General features: G+C 37.9%; 1 protein-coding gene across 39 annotated transcripts in view; it reads right to left on the bottom strand.

Moving 5' to 3' along the window:
• PTPRD (protein tyrosine phosphatase receptor type D) overlaps nucleotides 1–25510 on the bottom strand; it is a 540170-nt gene that overhangs the window by 39553 nt on the left and 475107 nt on the right. For all 39 annotated transcript variants that reach the window (XM_027615436.2, XM_027615438.2, XM_027615450.2 and 36 more), the window contains 3 exons: nucleotides 23653–23828; nucleotides 10691–10810; nucleotides 10036–10190 (listed from right to left, as the gene is read on the bottom strand). In XM_027615436.2, the coding sequence (XP_027471237.1) occupies nucleotides 10036–10190; nucleotides 10691–10810; nucleotides 23653–23828 (451 nt within the window). The remainder of the gene's footprint in view (nucleotides 1–10035; nucleotides 10191–10690; nucleotides 10811–23652; nucleotides 23829–25510) is intronic.

Below are 25510 nucleotides of genomic sequence, written 5' to 3'. Positions count from 1 at the left end.
GTGGGTGGGAAAAGTATGGAGGGAGGTGGGATGGAGAAAGAGAGAAAAAGAGAGAGACAGCTCAAGCTCTTTGGAAGAAGGACTACAAAAAATAAATAAATGAAAGTGTTTAATTATTTCACAAGAAACTTATCTTCAACAAACTCTTTGATTTAAAAATAGAATGTGCTGTCCCAGAATATATACCCCCCAAAAAATCAAAGAGCAAGGGATTTTTAGGGCCTTTATGTTTGGGCAGGGGGTCTTGCATTATGACTCACTTGTCTTCCATCCATCTAATCTTTTATCTTTGGCTTCCACTAGAGACTGAAAAAGGGGACAGCTACTAAGTCATATGCCACTTAAAGGCATTCCTAAGGCTTAATGTTTTGAACTTCCAGAATGCTAGACATCCATACCAAGCATGAATATGAAGCAATGTGACTAATACACTAGCAAAAACAAAACAAAACAAAACAAAAAAACAGCACTTGTCAGACCCAAAGACCATGGCCCTTAGAAGTAGCCACCTTGGGAGGCTGAAGATTTATTACTGCTGCATTAATTTGCCGCCATGGAGCAAAAGTACTTTTTGGAACTCCTTTTTGTCAGTAGAGTTAAGAGCCTGTCACCTGTTCTTTTGTATTCCCTAATGGTGGCATATATTCATCCTTGAGGTTGGATTATTTATTTATTTACTTTTTTAAGTGCCAAGAGATATGTAGCGTCAAGTCTTGAGTTTGTATGGTTTGGGTGGCCAAGGTAGAGGGTATTGTTGGCTGATTTTTCAAGCAATGAATCTAGCTCACTGTATGCTCTAAAAAGGGATTCTTAAGGGAAGTCTCATAAAGAAGTCTTCTCAATGTTTAAAATGAGGATGCCATTCAAAGAAGTGTTTTCAAGCTTTAAAGCTTTGAGGTGGGCTATCATTTGGATGCATACATTCTGCACCATCAAAGATCAGTTTAACTGCCATATAGCAATGGTTCAGCCAGGGGTGAATTTGCTCCCAAGGGGACATTTGGCAATGTCTGAGGGCATTTTTGATTGTCACAATCCTTGGGGCATGCTACTGGCATCTGGTGGGCAGAGGCCAAGGATGCTGAGAAGCATCCTTCAATGCACAGGGCAGTCTCCCACAACAAAAATTATATGACCCAAATATCAATGGTGTTGAGGTTGAAAAGCTTGTTTTATAGTAACAATGTATTTTAACAAGATTTTTAAAGTGCAATGAAATAATTACTACATGTAGTATTACGTGTTTTTAAAGTGTTAAATTTTATTTACTTATTTATTTATTTATTTTTTAAAGATTTTATTTATTTATTTATTTGAGAGAGAGAGAGAATGAGAGATAGAGAGCACGAGAGGGAAGAGGGTCAGAGGGAGAAGCAGACTCCCCGTCGAGCAGGGAGCCCGATGCGGGACTCGATCCCGGGACTCCAGGATCATGACCTGAGCCGAAGGCAGTCGCTTAACTGACTGAGCCACCAAATTTTAAAGCGTTAAATAGTTGCCACTCACCTAGGTTAACATATGTATATACACACACCCATACGTTTTCTACTCTTCTAAGTTACAAATTACATACAAAATCCACACTTCAGAAAAATGTGATAATGTGATAATGTTCTTTGCTGTTTGATAGTAAGAGAACCAATTTAAATAAGCCAACTTTTATGTAAGGTAAAACAATGACAACAAAAACATCTATTAGTATGAATATTTATTGACTTCTTTCTATGTGGCAGGTACCTGGCTAATTGTCACTTTACACATATCATCTTATTTAATCTTTATACACAATACTGTGAGGGACATACTATTATCCTTACCTTACTGATCAGGAAATTGAAGTTTAGAAAGGTTAAATAAATTGCAGTGAACAGTGCAGCTGGGATTTGAGCTCTAGTAAGCTGATTTCAAATGATTTTTAATCCTAACCACCATTTAATGCTGTCCCCAAAGGGGATTTTGGACCTGCTAAAAGCCATCTCTGTTGTGGGCAGGGGACAGTTCTGCTCTCATTTGTATAACATAAATTGGGCAAAATAGAAAACAGCAGTATGGTGTAGACAAAGAGGAGAGGACCTTGAATCATAAAACATGGGTTCTCAATCAGACTTTCTACTTACTAGTTGGGTATATGGTCTTCAGCAAGTCATTTAACTTCTCAGAGTCTCAATTTCCTTATCTGTAGTGTGGAGATGGTAATAATATACCCCTACTATTTTTGCTGTAAAGACTAAATAAAATAGATGATGGAAAGATGCTCTGTCAATGGCCACTTCCCTACACAAAAGTAACTTGGTTGTTATTCTTGGGCATGAGATGGAAATGGAGAGGTTACAGTTTCCCAGGTGCCCTTGCAGGGATTCTCAGGACCCACCCCTGATACCCGACACTGACTTTAGTTGTTTCTTACAATACTCTCCTCTAGGAAATTTTCCATTTCATCAGGTAGCCGGAATTCTCCCCCTAGTACCCCAAACACCTTCTGTGCAAGTTTTATATTTTATACCTACTGAAGCCATTATGAAATTCCTTTTGTTTTCTTTGGGTTCAATTACTCTTAAATTATTTCACTGCATCTAAGACAGCTTTCTCCTATAGGACTGTGTCATCAAACTATTGAAGATCTGACCTCCTGATTTATATCACCATGTTGTTTCATAAACTAAGAATTTGCTCTGTATGCCCAATTATTAGTATATAAGAACAGAACCTACACAATAGCTTCAATGTGGTATAATTACTTCTCCTCACCTTAAAATGTTTCCATAAATAAGGATACAATTTGTATATTCCACTCATTTTCTTATCGAGAGATGTTGGTATTTTTAACCATCCAGTCTTTCAACTACAGAAGGCTAGGTTCTCTTATTAATTTATACATGAAAATGAATCCCAGGTTTAAGGAAAATATGGGTCTATGGTTTGCACTTGTCAGCATCTCAAAAACTATCATATACTTTGGCAATACTTGTGGTCTCTGCTCTAAAGAGATATTTGAATGGAACATTGGGGAAAATAAAGGATGGAATTTAGAATAAGTGGTTAAAATGCATTAAACAATTTTCCATAGCACTTTAAGCTCCTTTGGATCACAAAGTCTTATATTTTTATGATCATATGCAACATTTTCCAAAATGTTTTTACCTGGTTTCCAAAACCTTTTTACCTTGAAAAGGCTATTTTTGTCAATATTAGTCTGATATTAGAAGTAAATGATTATGTTGTAAATATGATCTAAGTAGTTTCTTGGTTGTGCTTTCACCTATAAAGTCAAAAAGTATTAACAAAGTTGGATCTTATGAATCTTTCTAACCCCAAATTATCATTTGATTTTTATCAGACCACACTTAGTGGTCCATTGATGCTTCCAAAACATTATTAATCTACATCTAGCCCTCAGTTTCTATTCCTTGTGGTTTTATTTTTTAAGATTTTATTTATTTTTTTGTGGGGATGAGAGAGAGAGGGTGCAAGTGGGGGGGGCAGAGGGAGAGGGAAAAGCGGACTCCCCGCTCAGCAGGGAGCCTGATGCGGGGCTCAATCCCAGGACCCCAGATCATGACCTGAGCTGAAGGCAGACACTTAACTGACTGAGCCACCCAGGCACCCTTATTCTTTCTGGTTTTAAAGACTGGTTTGATTCTACGATGTACATGACTTTAATTATCCTTAAGGTCTATTTTACTCTTCTTGGAATCTTCTCATTTAGAAGGCAGATTTAGGGGGTCTTGATCTATCCCTTCCTTCATATTTATTCACAAATAAATTTCTCCTATAAAGATAATATATTCCCTTCATCCTAAAAAGGGTTAACCATGACTCAGAGTTAGTACCATGGGTAAAGGGTTTATAATTGACACATTGAAATTATGGCTTCACCCCAATTTATTCATTCTTAAAAAGCGAATTCAAATCAGTTGTCATATTGCTTTGGCACTAGTAAAATATAAACCACAAATTCTTCTATAGAACAACATAAAGAATGGGGCTTAATATGGAGAAAAGGGAAAAAGACTTCTTTGTTTTCTAAGAGGAAGAGTGAAACAATATAGGGAAATGTAACATATGACCTCTATGAAAATCAAAACTTAATAAATAGCTTGAAAGTTCTGTCCCTTAGTTTCTTTCAAAATCAAAATTTAGAAGTAAGGAGAAAAATACTGCATGTCTCTATTCATGTACTGCATAGATATATGTGAAGAGGTCATGGCAAATATCCATCTGACAACCATTCAGTTAACAAATACATATTAAGGAGGTAAGTGTAAGGAACTAAGGTAGTCTCTGCAACAAGAAAAGTCAGAACTAGATATGATGATGAGTAAACAGGTCGAGGACTTTGAAATGGGCCAAATTTACAAACTCCCTGTGCCTAATGCTCCTCACAAATAAAACATACTGTTTTGTGGATTAAACGAGTGATCCCTTAAGTGCTGAGTGATATTGGAAAACGGTGATGGCTCAGTAATGGGTAGCCACTGTGACTATTCTAAAATGATTAAGGGGTAGAAAAGACTCACATACTAACAGTTACCCTTGCTACAGAATGAGTAAAATAAAGGCTAGAAGATGGCCATGTGATGTGGGAGCAGAAAGAAAGGAGTGGCTCATTTTGACCAGGTCATCAGGATAGGCTTAAAAAGTGCAATGTCTTCCAAGTGGTGGCCAAAGATGGAGGTGAGGACCAGCAAGTGATCTTGAGGCTGGAAAACTCACTTGGTCGATGGGCACAGGCAGCCTAGGGCACACAGCGGCCATCACTACGGCACAGGCTCAGGCTCACTTGGTCGATGGGCACAGGCAGCCTAGGGCACACGGTGGCCATCACTAGTGACATGAGCTCAGGCGAGGAAGTTGGTCTTCCTTGGGCTCTGTTTCTTCTTGTGTAAAATGGGAAAATAAGGTTCCTACCTCTGAAGATGATTCATATATAAAAAACATTAACACATGTAAAACACTTAGAATAGGGCCTGTCCAGTTGAGAAGAAAGAGTATTTGCTGTCGATTAAGGGTACAGGATGTTTAACTATTATTATGGATAAAAAACAGGGAGCTGTGTCTATCTTTAATCATGGAATGGAGAGCATATGAAAAAGGACATAAAAGAGTTGTAGAAAAGGGGACTCAGAAATAGGTATAAGAAAGATGAAGGCAAAAAAAAAAAAAAAGAAAGAAAGACAAAGGCAATTTAAAACAATTAAATTCTCATAAGAAATACCAGAAAAATACAGTCTCATGTTAAACAAACAAACAAACAAAAAACAGTTCAGCCCTGAAATGATCTTACTGTTTCTATAAAAGCTTCTAAAACACCACATGGAATTCAATTAACTTCAGAAAGCAATTATTGAGCGCCTACTATGATGTAAGAGCTTGGATACAAATGTGCATAATCCCATTGGCCATGCCCTTTGGGATTTCAAGGCATATGTGATCTGTACACATTTAATATTCTAAGTGTGAACCTATTTTATGAGATCTCAAAGAATACAGTGTTTAATTCTTTCTGCAGGAAGAGGAATGGGAAATGAGTTTAAAAGAATTTTCCAGAATTTCAACTCAGATATTTACAATATGAAGCAATCCCTATAAATGGATGAGTTGAGCCGTGTGTAAAACAATAGGGATTGGGAAGGTTTGGAAAACTGGATACTGCATTCCAGCTTAAAGGCATTCAAGTTCAAATTAAAAAAAAAATTACCATGGATGTAAACAAAACCATCTGAGGTCAGTTTGCAACCTTTGCAATACACACGGCAAGTGTTACTTGTGTTACTTGAGGTGGATTAGGAAACAGGATTGAACATCAGCAGGTGGAGAGGGGAACACGTGAAATTCTAGAGTGTATAAATATCATTTACCAAGAGACAGAGATGAAAGTATTTGGAATGTGTAGCTAGCAGTAGGTGGCTAAGAGAGGGAACAATGAGGCATGAGGGAGACATCAGCCTAGATTATAAAGGGCCAGGAACACAATGCTAAGTTCAAACACCATCTTGATGGCATCAAGAACCACCTCATTAATTTCCTTAACGGTATCCTCTTAAGGATGCATCCTTAACAGTATCCTCTTAAGAGTTCAGTGGTTTCTCAGGTCTTCAAGAACACAGATTTGTTATTATAAATGATTCTATCTCAGAGGAAATGAGAAAATGTTCTCTGTCACTGGAGAAAATCTGACGGAACTACCATGATGGAAAACATCTAACTTTTTAAAAATCTGTTAGATTAAATACTGTATATTTAGAAACATCTGTTTATTCATAGGATACACAGCTCAGTCGCATAGATTATATCCAAGTTAATGTTGATTATTTTCTCTTGAGTGTAAATATATATATATATATATACAGCTTTTAAAACTTATTCAATAATTAATATGCTAATAATTATTTGACATTGTTCTAAGGGCTTTATCATTTCATATTATTTCACTTCATCTTCATGAAACTCTTACTGCTGTGGAGAGATCACCCCACTTACAGGTAAAGAAATACGGGATAGCAGATAGGAGGTAACTTGCCCAAAGTCACACAGCCCATAAGCAAACAATCCAGCATTTCACTCAGGCAGTCTCTCCCCAGCGTGTGTGCTCTTAATGTGGAGTTTATAGGCTCTGTATGAACTGGTTGATAGCTAGAGCTGGTCTTTCTTCCTAGGCCTGTAGAACCATTCTTCTAGAAATATGGTAGACCCTAGCCTTGTCTGTGATTACCACTAGGCTATCCTCCTAGCTCTTTCTTACTATTGACTGTTAGAATTTCTCTTATTCATAGTAGCTCTTTTTAGTCCTGGCACATTTATCACCAGACAGAACTACTGGAGGAACATGAATCTTCTCTTTTTCTGCCCCCTCCCCCCTCTGTTTGTACTACTACCAGACTTCATTTAAAACTTCCTTCATTCTCACAGGATCTGTTTGGCAGAAGGCTTGGGTTTGACTTCGTCACTACTTCTTCAGAACAGAGGGAAAAAAAGTCAAATCCATCATAGGAGAAATCACAACATGAAATACAGTATTTACTAAATTCCAGAGTATTTGTGTGATTATTTACAACAGGGTCATGATTACCGTCATTGATAACTCTGTTACTTGTCAATTGTGGGTTTCTGCAAAGTTTCTTCCTGCTTAGAGATGATTTCTAAACTAGCATTTCTTGGGTTCCACACAAGCAGTTTTTGTCTGCAGTGACTTTTCTCTGCCACTCCATCAGAAAAATTGTGCTCTGAGGTTTTAACATACACTGTATCCATGTCAGTGATTCATGCTGATTTGCATGGTAACAGTGTGGACATGGCCAGGATTTCTCACAGACACATGAGATAACTTATGGGTGAGCACAGATCATTTCTCAGAGCTCAGTTTATGCTGCATCTTTCCCTCATTGTTTCAAAGTCACTAATAAATTTCTTCTACTGATATACCTACTTTTCTGTTTAATACAAAGCTTCTCCAGAGCCTCAGGCACAGCACTTCCAAATGTCAACTGCTATTAGCTCTGCACATTCATCTTTGTTTCCTTATTTCTCCGAAGTTTTCTGTATCTCTCAGAGGTGAGTCCAGGTGGCTTGACATAAGATCGGGGTGCGGGGGTATAGGAGTGTATGTATATTCTCAAAATAATGCATATAGCTATTTATCTCATCTCTCCTTCTTGCCTGCAAACTTTTCTGGACCCAACTAAGTATCTAGCATAAAGTCTTACACCTTGCTTAAGATCAACAGAGCATAAATTGTGTTTTTAAATTATCAGTCAATCAATCACTCCATCGAGGATCCCAGGTCCTCCACTTTAATTTACAGGAACGGGAAGCATATTTTGAGACAGGGAACATGCTGTATTTCAAACTGTAATGCAAATACAATGTTTTGTGAAAACGTCCAAGTTAGGTTTACTTCATTTTTATCTGTATTTATATATATCTCAATGTGTGTGTGTGTGCTTGTGTATATATCACTGTATGTGTATTTCTGTGTGAACTGCATTTTCGCCTTTAGGAATATGAGGGCAACCTTTCTTCAGTGAGCCCAAACTTCCTGTTTCCCTATCCTGCAGCCAAAATTCATGTGAAAACATTTCATGTGTGATCTTCATAATCAAGTGGAGCTGGTGCCAAGCAGGGGTGGGGACATGTCACCAAGCACAGTGACTCTGACATATGCGAAGAAGGATATATGACAGAGTATACCGACTGGTCAAACTAGTGCCTGCCGAAACCAACAGGCAGGAGAACCAGAAATCTGCTGTCAAGATGCAAGAGCATTGGCTCAAATTAAGAAAAATAATTTCTAGTGTTTCAGAACCATGCAAAACACTGCAACATAGTGTCAGTTCCAGAGAAGTAAGTACTAGATTATAAAACATGAGCCAGACTATGTCTGGCTTCCTAGCTCTCAGTACTTGAACCAAACCCTGTAGCTTCTCTTCTGCTCTCTTCTCTTGATCCGACATACCTTTAAGAACATCAAACAGAGAAAAGCATGGGAGAGTGCTTTGGAATTTGTAAAATACTCTATAAATATAATGTGGTGTTATTAGTTTTTGTCGGGGAAAAATTGTTGGGAAAGAGAAATAAAACATCTCCTTGTTCAAAACCTGCTAGGCTGCTGTTTAACAATTACCACTGTAGCATGGGTTAGTCAGGTGAATTTTACTGCTTTTATTCTGCTCTATCTGTTGTCCCCATCTTTTTGTAAAAACAGAGGCATTTTTAGGATCCACTGTATTATGCTCAAGTATAATATAGGATATGAAAGAGTTATACTATTAAGTGATGATAGAAGTGGTTTATGATAGATGCTTTCTTTTTTTCATATATACTTACCCACAGCAATTTTACTTGTCTGTGGAAAAAAATCATATTCTCTCATATTTGAAGTACCCAATTTACAAAGAACTATTATGGATTATATGAATTATACGTTTGTATAGTAATATATAGAATCTGATTAGGTATCTTTAGTAATATGTTTGTAATGATACTTGAGAGGAACTAAGGAAGTGGTAAGAAATCAGTTAAATAGTAAAAATGTATAAACACATTTATAGTAGAATCTGAGTGGTGACATAAAGATTGTTACTCAGCATTAAGTAAAAAATAATCATAAATTATACAACATTTCAAAAGAAATACAGGCTTATTACCTCCAAGTACATAAAATAAATTCTTCCAAAATATAGGTCTTTATATTATATTAAATTTTTAAAACTCAGATTAGTATAGTTTCTATATGTGACTTGATAATACTAATATGTAGAAGGTATCTAAAAGCTGTTATAGTTAGGGGCACCTGGATAGCTCAATCAGTTAAGCGTTTGCCTTTGGCTCAGGTCATGATCCCAGGGTTCTGGGATCGAACCCCACGTCGGGCTCTCTACTCAGTGGCAGCCTGCTTCTCCCTCTCCCTGTCACTCCCCCGATTGTACTCTCTCTCTGTCAAATAAATAAATAAAATCTTAAAAAAAAAAAAGCTTTTATATTTATAGTATTATTTTGTTCGGCAATTTTCTTTCCTATATATAGTAAAAAGGTTGTATCAGCCCAAGCCACAAGAACTTGTCAAGCAATTCCTCTATCTTTCTATCTATCTATCTATCTATCTATCTATCTATCTATCTATCTATCTATCATCTATCTATCTCATTTCTAAAGAATATTCCTCACACAGATGAAACTTGAACCAAATCACAAGATTGATTCTTAACTCTTTTCTGTTTCATCTATTTATTGCCATGTGCACACTTAATTTTGTGTTTATATGTTTATTTATTTTTACTCCAAAGAGAAAATAGCATGAACCATACATAGTTGCTTATCGCCTCCAGAGAGGCATATTCATCTATATCAAATCCTTTCTACAAATGTTAGTATGGACCTCATTTGACTAAAAACCACCTGTATTATTTATAAAGAGATCTATTATCCCAGAGAATCAAAAAGTTGGAAGGAGAATATCCAATGAGGAACAATTTAGCTTTCTGTTTCCTCTTGGACCTTCTGACTATGAGAAAAACAAATGCTCTCAGTGGTTCTTACCTGCAGTGTACAACCATGGGACCTGCATCAGGAGGGTTACAGGTTTTGACTCTCCGTAAGAAAGCTAGAAAAGGTGTAGGGTGCTCTGGAACGCCGTGATCAGGCCAGGCAGTGAACTGGAATTGTCTTACTTCTCTCTTCTCGCTTGACCCATTCTGTGAAGCAGGAAGACTGGGTAAGATTCTGTGTTCTTAGCCTCAGATTGTAGTGATGAGTAGTAACATGGAAATATGCTATCTTAATTCCTTCCCCTACCCTATGACCTTTGGGAAGATGCACTCTTTGGAACTATCAACACTAAGCTATTTGTAAATGACAACTATTTGCTCAGGAAGATAAACATTCTTAGGTGAGAAGCATTATATTTTTTAGGTATAACTATCAGGAGTGCACCTGTTGTAATTTGCAGAAAGAACTAGCTCTTCTTCATCTATTCTTCATTTGCGGAAACTTCTGTTCAGAGTGAGAGTTCCGTATTTACTTATAAATCACTGGACAAGGAGAAAAATTGCTGAGTGATAATGGAAGAATTATTTCATTCTTCACCGTTGCCAGTGGAATCAAGATTAAAGTCTTAAGATATTTGATTTCTCAAAAGATGCTTTCTTTAAGTAATGGAAAGGGGAAACGGAGGGGGAAAAAATAAAAGGCAAACCTTGTAAAGTGCAAATGTCCGCACACAGTACGTGGCCAGTTCCACCGTATCGAGCAGCGTCACTTGCACCAACCCGTGGGTTTCTGTGCCTCTACTGGGCCAGTACTGGTCACACTTCACCTAGGAGAAACAAGTGACACATTCAGGGCAGATGCTCATCAATTTCTCTATTTGCCTCACTCGGAGTTGCTGTTGAAGGAAAACAGCTTTTTGGTGTTTCATTTTATGTTGATCTTTTTCTGGCATGTATTCTTGTTATCCCATATATGTAAATTACTGCTCTAATGCCAATATAAACCGCATTTTTCAAACTGGTAGGAATACTAAGCAGTAACAGATTCGATTTTCCTGGAGAAAAATAAATTGCAGATTGTTGCTGAGTAAAATAAAGAAAGCGGTATTTGAAACTTTAGAGTACTTGAAAAGAAAACACAAATTTGAAAGAGGGCACTTATTGAATGGAGCACTGGGTGTTATATGCAAACAATGAATCATGGAACACTACATCAAAAACTAATGATATAATGTATGGTGATTAACATAACATAATAAAAAATAAATAAAAAAGAAAACACAAGTTTGTTCTGGGATATATGTCATGAATCGCATCAGGAGGATTATGCTCAGCCATTTAAATGACATGGTGAGACAGTTAGTATTCACCCATCAAGGTTTAAAAGGCACAAACTAGTTCACCATCTTGAACTATCACAATTTCCAAATACACTTGTTTAAAGAAAACTAGAAATGATTTGTGAATCTATCAAAGTATAATAAACAACATGGCATTGTAAAAAATACAAGATAAATGGTATTTGCATCCAAAACAAATTAAATTGGTAATGTGTAGTGGAAAAAGAGCTGTGTGTTCTTTAAAACCGGTCTCAGAAGGTCATACAATAGTGCAAAGTTAAAATAATTTAAAATTCATTCATTTCAGATGAATAATCTACAATTTCTATGTGGAGTTGAACAAAAGCACATAAAAAGTATTCAAGTCAAGTAGTTTAACATGCAACAGAAAAATAATTCCAAGTCTGGAATACATTTCAAACTTACTAGGTACTGTGGGTATTAAAAAGCATAATAAAAAATGATAAACACAACACTATATTTTCTAGTAAGGTCATAGATAAGAATATATTTACCCTTTCTATCTCAGATTAAAAGAAAAGATGGGAATAATTCTTAACTGAAATGCATTTCTCTAGGTAAAGAAATCTAGTACCATTTTATATTAGGAATCACACCGTGTAGTTGAAAAAGAAAGATTCGAAAGTCATAATCTCTAGATTTAAACAAAAGCAATGAGGCATTATTATCATAGACACTAGAATTTTTTGGTCCAGTGAATAGAATTGCTAGATAATTATTTGCTTTTATGTTGAATATAAATATTAGTAGCATTCTGTGAATAATATTGTAATTTTCTCTTTCACAGACATAGCATCTGCTCTTCAAAGGACTCAGGCTCTTTCAATCTAGATAGTGGGCCTTCTGAAAAGGCAGAGGTTTTATTCTCTATCCAATTTCCTAGACAACAAAAAGGAGAAAACCACTGTAATGTACAGTTATACAGTAAAGTGGAGGTTGAATTTTTTTTTTTTTTAAAGATTTTATTTATTTATTTGAGAGAGACAGAATGAAAGATAGCACGAGAGGGAAGAGGGTCAGAGGGAGAAGCAGACTCCCTGCTGAGCAGGGAGCCCGATGCGGGACTCGATCCCGGGACTCTGGGATCATGACCTGAGCCGAAGGCAGTCGCCTAACCAACTGAGCCACCCAGGCGCCCAAGTGGAGGTTGAATTTACAAGGTTTGACTCTCATGCCTTTATTTCAATGGTGAAACCACACAAACACCTATTTTATAAAAAACAAACAAGAGTGGTTCAAGAAAGATGGGCAATTTGTGTCTTAATTGGATTTTTAAACATACTTACATGTTTTCTAGATGCATAATATATTCTTCTATGTTTATATTTCTATGATATGATCTACTTAAAGAACAATAACACAAGGGAAAGACAATTCTCTAAGGAGAATATTGATATAGCATGACCCTGACTGAGTACCTCTTATGTTCTCTGATCATCCATTAAAACCTAAGTTGTATGTGGGTGGAATTAGCAGAGGGTACCACCTGAATACAGCCAACACTACTTAAGTAGCCATGATTCAGATTGAAAGAAAATCACAAAAATTATGCCAAAGGCTCTGATTTAAACCATAAAATAGATGTCAAGTTGATGTCTCGCTGCAAAGGACAAAAGTAACTTTGGAGACCTCTTACTGCAACATTTGAGAGGATGTCAGCAATGTGTTTAGTTAAAAAATGAAGAGAGAAACTCAACTCATTATTTAACAGTTTCAGCTGGATGGCAACCCTTTCAAATAAAGATCAACAGTTCAAATCCCATAGGGACAAATATCACTATGATAGACACAAAAACAGCAGGTTGATGCAATGAAATGATCTATAAGGTCAGTACGATGCACTGAACCAAATTCAATGCAATTATATTTCAAAGCTGGGAATTGATTATCATCAGACCTTTTGGTGAGATAAGACAAAGGAAATGAAAGATAGGACCATAAGCCAGCTTTTATGTGACCTCTGGAAGAGTTGTTTCATTATTTAGTGACTTTCCATCAACAACTCCACTCCATCCCTAAGACATAGCAAAAACTGAAGTTACACTAATTATTCTCATACTTCAAGTATTAAGTTTAAAACTGCAACTCTTATTGACTTATACTCTGACTCCTTTAGGAAAAAAGAATACTGGAAAACATTACTTTAAGGAGTGAATGTTGTGAACATTTTTAGCTAAAAGAAGGGGGAAAGAAAGCTTTTGTACTCAGTTGAAATAATGTACTTGAATCTTACTCTTTATGAAAAAAACAAAAAACAGAAAAACAAAAAACACCAAAAAAACCAACTCAGACAAAAACCCTGCTCTAAAATGTTTCAAACTCAACAGCAAAAAACTGGAAGCAATTTTTTCAAGCAAGTATACTTAAACACTGTTGTTTTCCCTCAAGAAATATTTCACAAAGGGAGTTTATGAAAAAATAAGTATTTTACTGTATGTACACATGCACACATATGGTCTCAGCAGCAGAATTGGAAGCTTTCCACAGGCTTCTCGGAACAGCAATAGCAATCCACTCTTCCCTTCATTAGTAAGTACCTGGGCACTCTCTTCTCTCTCTCATTCTCTGAGTAGCCCACACGCTTTCATCTGCTTTCTAAGGGTTACATTTAAGGGCTCAGATTTACTGACATTCTTTTAAGTCCTTCATTTTTAGCCATACACTAAACAAACGATTTCTGATTTCAACATTAGAAAGCAATTGGGAAGTATAGTGAGTGAGTGAGAACAAGGGCACAGGAGAACAGTTAGAAATTATTTTTTTTCTAATTATCCAATGCAAATGAACTTGCTTCATCGTCTCTCTTGAAATGTTTTTTACTTGGACAATAGCCCCTCCCTCCACCTTTTCTTCTTTTCCCCTGGGAGAAAATCTCAGAAGATATTTCTAGAGAGAGTTACCACTTTTAGGCTTTGTGCACAGAGACTAGTGTAGGAGGCTCCCCTCTGAGCATCTAAGAACTAGAAGGCAGCAGCTCCTGAACACAAATACTGATGCTTGCCTTTTCCTCTTTGATTCTGAAGTGACTGACTACATCTTCAGGGCTGATGCATAGAAGGTTGGGCAGTCTAACTGGATGGCTGGTAAACTGCTTCTCTATTTTTAGGACCAAAGTCCAGCAGCCTCATTTGTTAAATGGGTACAATATCTCCAGCATGATATTGTAACATAATATCATGGCTATCATAAGGCTCAAAAACCATGCACCTGAATCTCTAAACCCAATAGGCATTCAATAGGCAACAGCTATTACTAGTTCTCAGTTAGACTATGTTCCCAATTTTTTATGATTGTTGTTCTAAATAATGTAATCATTCTAAATGTGAACAAAAGAAACATGTTATTAATCCCCATGGATATGTATTTAGGAGTTGCTAAGTCTTAGAAACTGTGAGGACACCAACGTGAAATGAGATGCAGTCCTGCCCCCAATCCATCAGCTTTACTGACTAAATATAGAGGTACGTTTTCATCTGCTGGTTCTTCAAATACATAGTTGTGAGATTTTCAAATAACTCCCTTACTCTACCTGGGTCCTAGTCAGATGTGAGAAGAGAATGATTTAGTGTCTGAGGGGGAAAAGGAGAGAAGCAGAACATGATACCCAGGCTGTGGTTTAGAAACCTTACCCGGTAACTCAATTTGAGGCCTAACCTAAATAAGACAGTTCAGATTTCTGGCCAAATTTGGAGGAGATACTTACTTTTATTATTACAAAGTGATTACCCTTATATGGTAGCTTAATTTCTTCATAATTATGGAAAAAACAAGCTGACCATCACTAAATGTATGCTATGGAATTAATTTATATCCCCTCTTTCATGGCAACCTATTAAAAGCAAATTGATGGAATGATAAAACTTGTCATTGGAAATATCATGTAGGATTTATCCAGTAGGTCTGCTGACTGTGCTTCGGAGAAATGCTTTCTATCTAGTTCGAGTTTGACTTCCATATGGCTTATCTTGGAAGTGCTTGGCACATCACAGATATTCAACAACTGGAGGCCAACTTTATAATCAACTATACTGTGGTCTGCATTGACTTATTTTTAAATTGCCCAAAACTTTCTTAAAGCAAAACCTTTTCATTTCAATTTAACAGAGACTCATTGAGCATGGCAGCAGCATGGCGAAGCAACAGAATTCCAAAGTATGGGGCGTCTGGGTGGCTCAGTCAGTTAAGTGTCTGCCTCCGGCTCAGGTCATGATATCAGGGTCCTGGGTTTGAGCCCTGCGTCAGGCTCTCTGCTCAGCGGGGAGTCTGCTTCTCCCGCTCCTCCCCACTTGTTCGTGATCTCTGTCGCAATCTCTGTCTCTCTCTCTCAAATAAATAAATAAAATCTTCAAAAAAAAAAAAAGAATTCCAAATGTAATAAACCAATACCTTCAAAGGGTCCCAGCGTCACTGATGCGAAATCCACTTGCTATATGGTACTTCGAAAAGTTTGCCTGGGGCCAGATAATTTATCCAAAGGACTTAGAATAAACAATAAATGATAGACAGGAAAGCATAACTGTTGCTGAAAGTAACTGGAAATTGGTATCTACTATGTTTGGTCAGAAGAACCTTTTATAAGGAGCGAATAGAAAGTACGCTAACATTAGATAATACAAGTCAAAGTTGGTATTGGGACTATGGGAATGTTAATATACGCTCATCAATGCACATTTAATAAGGGAGAACATAATAAAAGGAAGTTTCAGAAAATTATTAGGATATATTTTAGTGGGTGGATAAATTATATGCTGAACTGTTTGTATAGGTTGGCAGTTTTAAAGACCAGCTTAATACTTGATTATTCAAAAATAAGTATGGAGATCATCTCAATGATTCTATTGTCTTTCAGTGATAATGTCATTCTTTTCACTCAACTAACATTTGGCCATATCTATTTTCAAATGGCAAAAGGGTAGTCTGGTTTGTGTATTTCCCTTCTTCATTTTCTTTTTGTTGACCACTACATAGTGGAGATCAAGTACAATGGAATACCTGAAATGAGAGCAATATTAAAGCATTTGACTACCAGTGCAGTAATAGCTTTTCATAAATAAAACCAGAAAGTTGAAAAATATTATTCTCTAAATAAACCAAATTATTCATTATAAAAATGCTTATTAGTTCATTGAACCATTTGAACACTTCAAAAAATCGATATTTCCTTCTGTTTGATGTGTGCTATAGACTAAAATTTTGTGTCCCCCCCCCAAATTTATAGGTGGAAATTTAATCCCCAGTGTGATGGTATGAGGAGCTGGCCTTGGGGAATTGATTGGGTCTAGGGTGCAGTCCTCCTGAATAGGCTTCATGCCTTACAACAAACTCCAGAGAGCTCTCTCCCTCCTTCTACCATGTGGGGATACAAAAGGAAGACAGTTTTCTGTGAACCAGGAAGTGGATCCTCACCAGATACCAAATCTGTTGGCTTCTGGATCTTATACTTCCCAGTTTCCAGAATTGTGAGAAGTAGATTTCTGTTGTTTATAAGCCACCCAGGCTATGGCAACAGACTAGGACAATGTGCCCACCAGAAGTTCATATAGGGACGTGCACTACACTTTTCTAATGACATCCCCCATTAAATTGATAGTCATTACATCTCAGGTTTCTGGCACTTTGTTGTAACCCGAGGAAAACTCTATGAAGTACCTCTTTATCCTGGCGAGGCAGCACTTAAATATCAGCTCTTCCCACATAGCTGTGGTCCTTAGATTTTGCACCTCAGCGCCAATCACAGCTGGCAGCGGCTGGGTGCTCTAAATAGCCCTGTGGGCATCTCGGTGTCTGCCTGGATTTGCTCAGTGGTTGCCTATGTCCCAGCAACACTCCTGTGTCACTGTTACTGAGCGGTATATTAGATGATTTAAAGTTTCAATGAAAAGATAGTTTCTGTACACCAGTAGTTCAATACATTTTAGCATTTTAACAACTAGTACATTTATACTGGTGCAGAGCAGCTGAACCTCAGCTTTGCCTGAAACAGAGATTGATCCACACTTCTTAAAATTTTAGAAGTGACCTCACCAGCCTGGGAGTGCTACAAACATGAATGTGGACAATGAGAGGGGCTTTGCACAAAGTTGCCAAGAGCAAAATCGCATCTCTTCCTCCCAGACCAGCTCTTTCATAGGCCAGGATGCCTCTCATTCACTTTCCTGAGAATGTTTGTTTGGGGCCAGAATCGGTAGGCTGCCCTTCTAAATCGAGGAGATGAGGGTAGGGGAAAGAAGGTAGAAAATGTGAGAAACTAACAAACAGTAAGAAATTGGTGGGATTCTTTCTCTTTTATCTGACATTGTGTCTGTTGACAAGAGAAAACCAAGAGTGTGGAACTTGCTAGATAAGGACCCAAACATCTTTTAGGTTGCCAATATGAGCATCATTCTTTTTGTTGCCAGTGTCCTATTTACATTAAGTATCCACCACTTTTCAGAAACAATCCCATACATCATGCAGACTCCAAAGGCAATGTTTGTGCTGCCGTTTCTACAGTTGCTTAAGGAAAAAGCAGTTTCTGTTGCCGTAGATAGGCAGTGCTTTAGGCTGCAGTTTGAGAAATTAAATGTTTAAGGCCTTCGGCGCTTCCAGTTCTATTTGGAAAAGGACACAGACCTGGCATTTGGAAAGCATTTGCTCTCCATTAAACTTACCGAACCTTGACAAACCAGAGAGGCCAAGAATTAGTCTGCCGCTGGCCAAGGCTGGGCCTTCCAAAACCGATAACGACAATGAAAACAATAACACTACCATTTATAATCTTCAACAGGATTCTGCCAACTTCTAACCCAAAAGGACCTCACAATATGAAAAGAATCTCAAGATGTGTTTTACAGGAAAACAAGAAAACATTTGATCAGAATGTCCTTTGCCTAGAATTGTCCTCTTGGCCATAGAACCAAATGTGAACATGTCTCACCTTCCCTCTGTATTGGGGGAAATATACTAAGGAGACGTTCATGGACAGGGGAGGACATCGGAGGTGGAGGGAGTGATCATTAGGTCAGAAGTGCTCCACCCATCAAATATCAAGTCTCTGTATTCTTATTCCCTAAATTATTAATACAATGTTGTTAACACCAGCCGAGTCCCTTAGGCCTTGACAGCATCTATCTTCCATTCATCAGCACAAACAACAAAATTCAGTGGAGCAAGGAATTTCCCCTGCTATGACCTATGATAAACTAAAGTCATGATGTACAAAACATTTGACCTGCTCTAGCAATGTATACCATCAACTGAGTTGCATAATTTTCTATTTGGGAACAGAAAATGGGATTTAGATGGTCTGGAAACCAAGTGTAGAATTCCTCACTTCTAACCCTATGCTTATACCACTAATCAATGTGGCCCACACTGAATGGCAGTTCAAATCATGTCCCTTTTGTTGAGGGTCAAAATTTCACTCCTTATCCTCAACATTTATAGCACTAATCAAAGCACAATACCACAATAATAGCACCTTAAGTGATTCAACTCCCATTAGAAAGCTTGCAAGACAACAGAAACATCAGTGAGCCTCAACCATGGGCAGTGAGTAAGGGCAAGCTGGTGAGGACAAAAGAAAGTCAGCTATCCCTTAACCTTGGTTAAGCTGTTTCAGCTTGTAGCTCTAATCAAGGCTGTTGAAGAATTTGTTAAGCATGAGGATTACACATTCCCTCTGTCTTGTATTCCTTAGGATGGGAAACAAAGTAGAAGAGGAACAGCCAAAGGAAATAGATGAAGGGGGGGAAAGAAATAGACAATCGCTCACAAAATAATAGAGGTTCCTGGGCCAGGAGTCACCATGGCAAATCCTACCTTGGAAACTCCAATGGTTCAAACCAGGCTGCCAACCATGTGTCTTACTTGCCCACAAATAACACCCTTGGAGTGGAAATCCCAGCTGTATACATTTACTCTCCTACTAGTGCTTCATTTTTTCCGAAAATTTTCTTCCCTCCATGTGGTTGCCCAAACCAATTCATGTGCTTACTGGCATGTTATGAAACATGGAAACAATTAGAGACCACATTCTAGGGCACAAGAGAATGACTCGCTACAGAATCAATGAACTATGCAGAACTTGAGAGGATTTGGCAAAAAAGATGGAAATTGTAGAATAAGACCTACTAACAGTATCTCATGTCACACAGCACATTCTACAAGGCTTTAAACTGATCTGTGTGTTTTCAGGCAGCAATCGTACTTTACTTTCAAAGTCTAGTTTATAGCCTTATATTTTGTTTTGTTTCTTTATTTATCCAAATGAAACTCAGAAATATTCAATGTACACATTCTCTCTTCAGGGTTTGATAGCTGAAAGCACACACTATGCAAACAGTCTTCTCAGTTAAGTTTAGAATTCTTGTAAGGCCACATTTGAGGGGGAGTGTTTGAAATCAAAGAACTTAAGTTTCCAAAAGACCAATTTGAGTCCTAAGTCATCACACTTGGAAGGGCTTCTTTAGCAAAGGAAATGCTAAGAATGGTCAGTTCTTTAACAAAAGGCTAGTGAAACTTCTAATACATGTTAATGAACCCAAGAGCCTTTTGTGTGAGTGAGCTGTTCTAACTTGGCAAAGGTTTAAGCACTGCTGCTTTATCATCCAAAGGCCTGAGTGAGAGGCAAAGCACAAAGCTAGAAAACACAGGACATAGGTACTAAGGGGGCAATTCCCTAGCACCGTCAAGTAAGTAAGAGAATGGGGAGGGGTAATGCAAAACTGAATCAAAAGTAAACGTGCTATCAAGAATATATTATCTTTAGTGACAATTATTACTACATGTAATTCATGTTGATATTATTATTTTCATATTCTATTGCTTCAAGATATGGTTGCAGTGGAAGCTGCAGTCAGAATGTCCTTGTGGTCCATGTGCAGACTGATTAACAATTCCCTGCAACAGTGTCTCGATTCTGGAGATTCTGTCCTGGGGAAGGCAAGTGCAAAAGAAGCCCATGTTGTGAGCTCTGTTTGGTCACAGTACATGGGTGTTACACTGGGAACAGTGGGCAGAATTCATCATGAGCAATGACTCTATGAGGCTGGTCAGGATTCACTGTCAGCCACAGAGAAACAAACACATTGCATTTGGGAACAAAAACTGAATTATTTGAGAGCCACTTTAGGGGAAACTGAGATTGTACTGGTACATCTTCCCAGCTCTCTGTCTCAACCAAACCCTAACAGATGAGACTCCTTACCTTGGTTAATACCCACAATAATCCTATGTAATTTAAAAAGGACAAATGAGACTTTCAGTCTCATTTCAGGAATCCTAGTAACATGTTCACTGTCAAACACCTAGTAAGCACTATAGCTGGGATCTAAACCCACACATCTGACTGCAAGGCACCCCTATTTAGGACTGTGTCATATAATTCCCTTCTCTTTGATGGTGGTATCCCCAGGCAGTCTTGTGAAATATCATCTGTCCTCTCTTCCCTTTCCTCTTCGATCTCCCCCATCACCAAATCTCCAGTCAACATGTACTCCTGCATACAAGTATTCTGTAGTACACAGAAGTGTTTACACACACATGCACACAAACACACATACACACACTTTATTTTTCTATATACCAAGGGGTGTGTGTGTGAATATTATTTCAAGAATCTGAGCCTTCTTCCAAATAATGACACTTCAGGCTTCAGCCCTTGGAGAGGTGATTTGTTTCAACCACCTGGACCACCTCTCTTTATGGGGGAGACTACAAGCAGTCCCTAAATAAAGCCAGACTAGTTCAAACATCTGCTTTGAAATTGAAAATTCACTGAGTCCCCAGATCAGCCCACATAACCCACAGAGTTCTTAAAGTATAAAGCTATATATTTCAGTAACAATTAACCACTATTTAGATAAACTCAATCCAAGTTCTTAGTTGTGAATCCAGGAACGCCTGGCACCCTAGACTTTAGGTGAAAGAGCAACTGGATAGGGAAAAGTGAGGTGGGAGGATGTGAGGGAGAAGATGGAAGAGCAGGTGAGATAATTTGGGGGACCAGTGCTTTGCTAGATTTCTCCGTTGCATTTGGTCATTCATTCTCAAGCATTTTGGACTGGGGAATGAAGGGCTTTGGGGCCTTGTGGGCCAGGGCTCATTTGTATGTTCAGATTGATGACATTGAGACCCCTCAATATTGACTTATGCAGGTCATCACAAGTTTGGGTACAGACTGAACCACCACAGAATAAAAATCACAAGACAGCATTTTAATTGGCCTCCTTAGGCCATTTAACAACGGAGAAAGCTAACTTGCAAGAGCAAAAAGTAATTAATGAAGGGAGCAAACAGAGGTTCATTTAGTAACTTCAAAATAAGTTCCTCTGTCTGAGGTGGGGAAAAAAAGGTAGCCTGCAACATAAAGATAAACTGTAGGTATTTAAGTCACAATGCCTTCCGCCAAGAACTGCTCATTACCATCAGATGTTGTGGTGGCAGTGGGGCCAGTTAGAACTAACTTTATTATTAGAAGCAATTAGGGAGAAAAGGGGCAGAATTTCATTGGGTTATTTCAAAACAAGTTTCTGTGCACGGTTTAATGAAGGCCTGCAGTGTCAAGATAAAATGTGTGTTTTACTGAAAACAGCTTTTGCAAATGACTGCTTGTTACCAGCAGTATCTCCAGGCAGAGCAGTCTGGGTAGGTTGGATTTACATGCATGCTGTAATAGAATAGTTCAGCTGTCTCAGCTTCACAGAAGTGTTAACAGGCAATATGGCCTGATGGTTAAGCACGTGTGTTCTGGAGCCAGACTGCCTGTCTTCAAATCCTCACTCTGACCTTGAGAGCAGAATGACCTTGAGTGACCTCAGGAATGTTCTAGGCTTCGTTGATTCATATGTAAACTGGAGATCATAGTAGTGTTTATCTCACAGGATTGTTGTGAAATATCAGTGTGTCTAATATGTGTTAGATGTTGCATTATGAAGAGTTATATCCCAGAAACAATTGGGTGGGGGGTTATTTTTACAGGACTTGGTATATGGTGGTTACCCTGAGTACAGATCAATAATGGATCTATTTACATATTTTTAATGAGGTTTTCATGTAAAGAATGACAATGATATTTGTCTTCACAGTCATACAGTTTTCATCTAAATTCTTTTCAGATGGTATTTCAGTATTTCTATAAAATTCACATGTTATAAACAGGTTTGATTGCGCTTTGGGTTTGCTGAACCAGTTGTGTACCATATCCTTTACTTCCACCTTTAAAGTAATGGCTGGGACTTTTTATATTTCCCTGAGTCTGAGCTTTCCCCTTATGAATTCCCTGCACAGCCTTCAACTCTTCCCTCATCTACATACCTGGGCTAAAAGAAACTGCCATGTATCGAGCTTAGGAGACCATTTAAAAAAACTCAACCGTCCCACAAAAAATGGGGAGTTGGGCTTTGGCTTCCTTCTAAATATCTTTTTGAGACTACTGTGACCACAGTAAAAGAGACCTCTCACCAGTGGTCTCAAACTCTGCCCGAATGTCCTACTCTTCAGTGAGAGTGTGTGCTGCCTTCAGTGATTTTTCAGAGACTCCTTCATTAAATTCTCAAGGTTAAAGACTGATTTTCATCAGATGGCTACAATATTTGCATATTCAGTTGGGAATATGGCATACTGCTTACCCATTATGTTTTAGTTTTGCAAATCAATAACATTTAACTAATGTGCCATGCACCATAATATTGGACCCATATGATGAATAAAATCCCCTTCTTAGACCTTAACAAGCAATGACTCTGTTATTAAAATCTATTCACTTTGGAAAAGGCTAAAGTAGCAAAATGTCCTCTACACATTTATGTGTTTTCTCAGCTGTGTATTAACCCACATCATTTTTCTGGCTGCCCTAACTTAATTTATGGTAATTTGAATAATTTATATAAGAGCCTCTTTCACAGAATTTTAGATCTTACCCTGCAGATTATGAGAAAGAAAAAATTAAAAATACTGACAAGTATATATTGGTGGGATTCTCCCCCAAAGTCTGTATGTTCTTGTTCAATGTGAATTTTTGAAAGAGGTTCAAGCTAATATTTATTTTCTCTAACCAAACTGTCCACTTTTTTGAGTGTGTATATATATATATATATATATATATATATATATATATATTTGACAATCACATTGTAATGAGAGAATTTCCTTCTTGAAAGACTCAGTGTTAAAGAATGGTTTTATCAGAGTTGTTGATGCCCATTCACAATTTGTTCCTGTTGGAAAGTCAAAGCTTAAGGAAAGGGTAGATTCTGAAAAGAATAAAATATGCAGCATAGGGACTACCTGAGGAAAGGTCTGAAGAGGGAGAAGGTAGATATTCTTACCCTGGATCGTTCTTCTAGTTTTGTCATCATAACAACTGTTGCACTCCGTTGCTCCCATATCATTCTCCAAAAGTCCCCAAATGTTTCAGGGAGAGATCCCTGTGTTGCAATATAGGCGTTTTGTTTCCTATAGCCATCTATGTAGTTGGCATTCACATAGTCACTTCCTGGGATGCCTGTAAAACAAGAAGTGTTATTCCATGAGGTGAACCTATCACAAGAGGAAATAGCCTGGGATCTGGCCTGAGGGCAATGTTATATTATTGTTCCACAGTATGCTAGAGGAATCACAATATATTAAATTTTGGGTCTTAAGCAAGATAGTCTCATTGGGACTATCACATTAAAGAAATAGGTGTTCCAGGTGTTGGATCTCTGTAATATGACAAGGTAGATACCAAAGAAAGAAAAATATAACTGATTATCCATAGGGTGCTATTTTTCTCACATCCTGTCTATTTTCTCCACTGCATCAGTAAAATACAGCACGCAAAGGAGGACAGAAATTTATCTGGTCACATTCCTCACTCATGCTATTCCAATTGCCAGACAAAAATGAAATAAAATAATGCCTGAATCTGAAAACTCAGTGTAGGAGGGAGCATGTGTAACGGTGAGAAATTCTTCACAAATTTAGCTAACAGGGAACTCATTTGTAAACTCATTTAATCCTTACAACAACTCTATGAAATATATCCTGTCAGGATCTTCCTTTAACAAAGGAGAAAACTGAGGTGTATCGAGATGAAAGCACTTGCTCTAACTGGTGGAGTCTGGTTTAATGATAGTCAGTCTGTCTGCTACGTCTGTCTTAGACTCTGCAGAGATTGCTTCTTGTTTAAACCTCACAGTACTGTTGTACCACATGTTCCTTTCCTTGGATTATGACGATGGCCTCTTATTTGCTTATCCCACTCTACTTTTGTCCTTTGCAGTCTGCTTTTCATCTAGCATGAGAGCAATTTCTAAGAAAACATTTCAGACCCTGTAACTTCTTTCCTTCAAACCCAACAATGGGTTTCCCTTTTACTTCCAGAAAATCCAAACTCTCAACAATACTTACAAAGCTCCACACTTTTCCAAACACATCTCATTCCATTCACCTCCCTGCCTTCTAAACTCTAGACACTGGTCCAGCTTCCATTGGTAGAAAACACTGCTCTCCTACCTGAGTGCCATCCCACACCTTAGAACACACTCTGTGTCTCCATCCCATTGTAAAATGCTCAGCCTATATCTCAGAAAGCCTGCCATTGATACTCCTAGACCTCAGAATTCCCTTGACTTTATGTTACTTATTACACACTGTAATTATATACTTGCTTGTTAACACAGTTATCACCTGCTTTGACCTCTAGACCAGGTCTCTGTTATTAACCCTTGCTATCTCTAGGGACAAAAAGAAATTTGCCCCAGTTTTGACATCTAGTAAGTAGCAGAGCTTGAACTTGATGCTGATATTCTGATTGAAAGTCTCATTCAGCGTGACACCTTTAAGAGGAAAACAGATAAATTTGAGCTTCTTCCAAGGAGAGTGACCAGAGTGGTTAAGGAAATCAAAGCTGTTCTGTATGAGAAAGGAATACATAGTACAGCTTGGCAGAGGAAAATGTAGGGGTTGGGGATGAGAGCTGCCTGTGAGGATCTGAAGAGAGGTTTAGGTTTACTCTGTTGGGATCCAAGTTTTTCCATTCTGAATGATGTAACTACAGAGAGAAGAATTTCATCTCCAATAACATAAGCATTTTCAAATTGTCAGAATCAAAAAGAGAATAGATTTCCTTGGGATGTAATGAGTTGCCTACCCCTGGAGGGGAACAAGCACTTTACATGGATACTGGCAAGATATGAGAGGTAG

The sequence above is a fragment of the Zalophus californianus genome, chromosome 13 (assembly GCF_009762305.2).
Source record: "Zalophus californianus isolate mZalCal1 chromosome 13, mZalCal1.pri.v2, whole genome shotgun sequence".
In the NCBI taxonomy this organism is placed as follows: Eukaryota; Metazoa; Chordata; class Mammalia; order Carnivora; family Otariidae; genus Zalophus; species Zalophus californianus.
The sequence above is the reverse complement of the archived record's forward strand: the minus strand, read 5'-3'. Positions and strand labels throughout refer to the sequence as shown.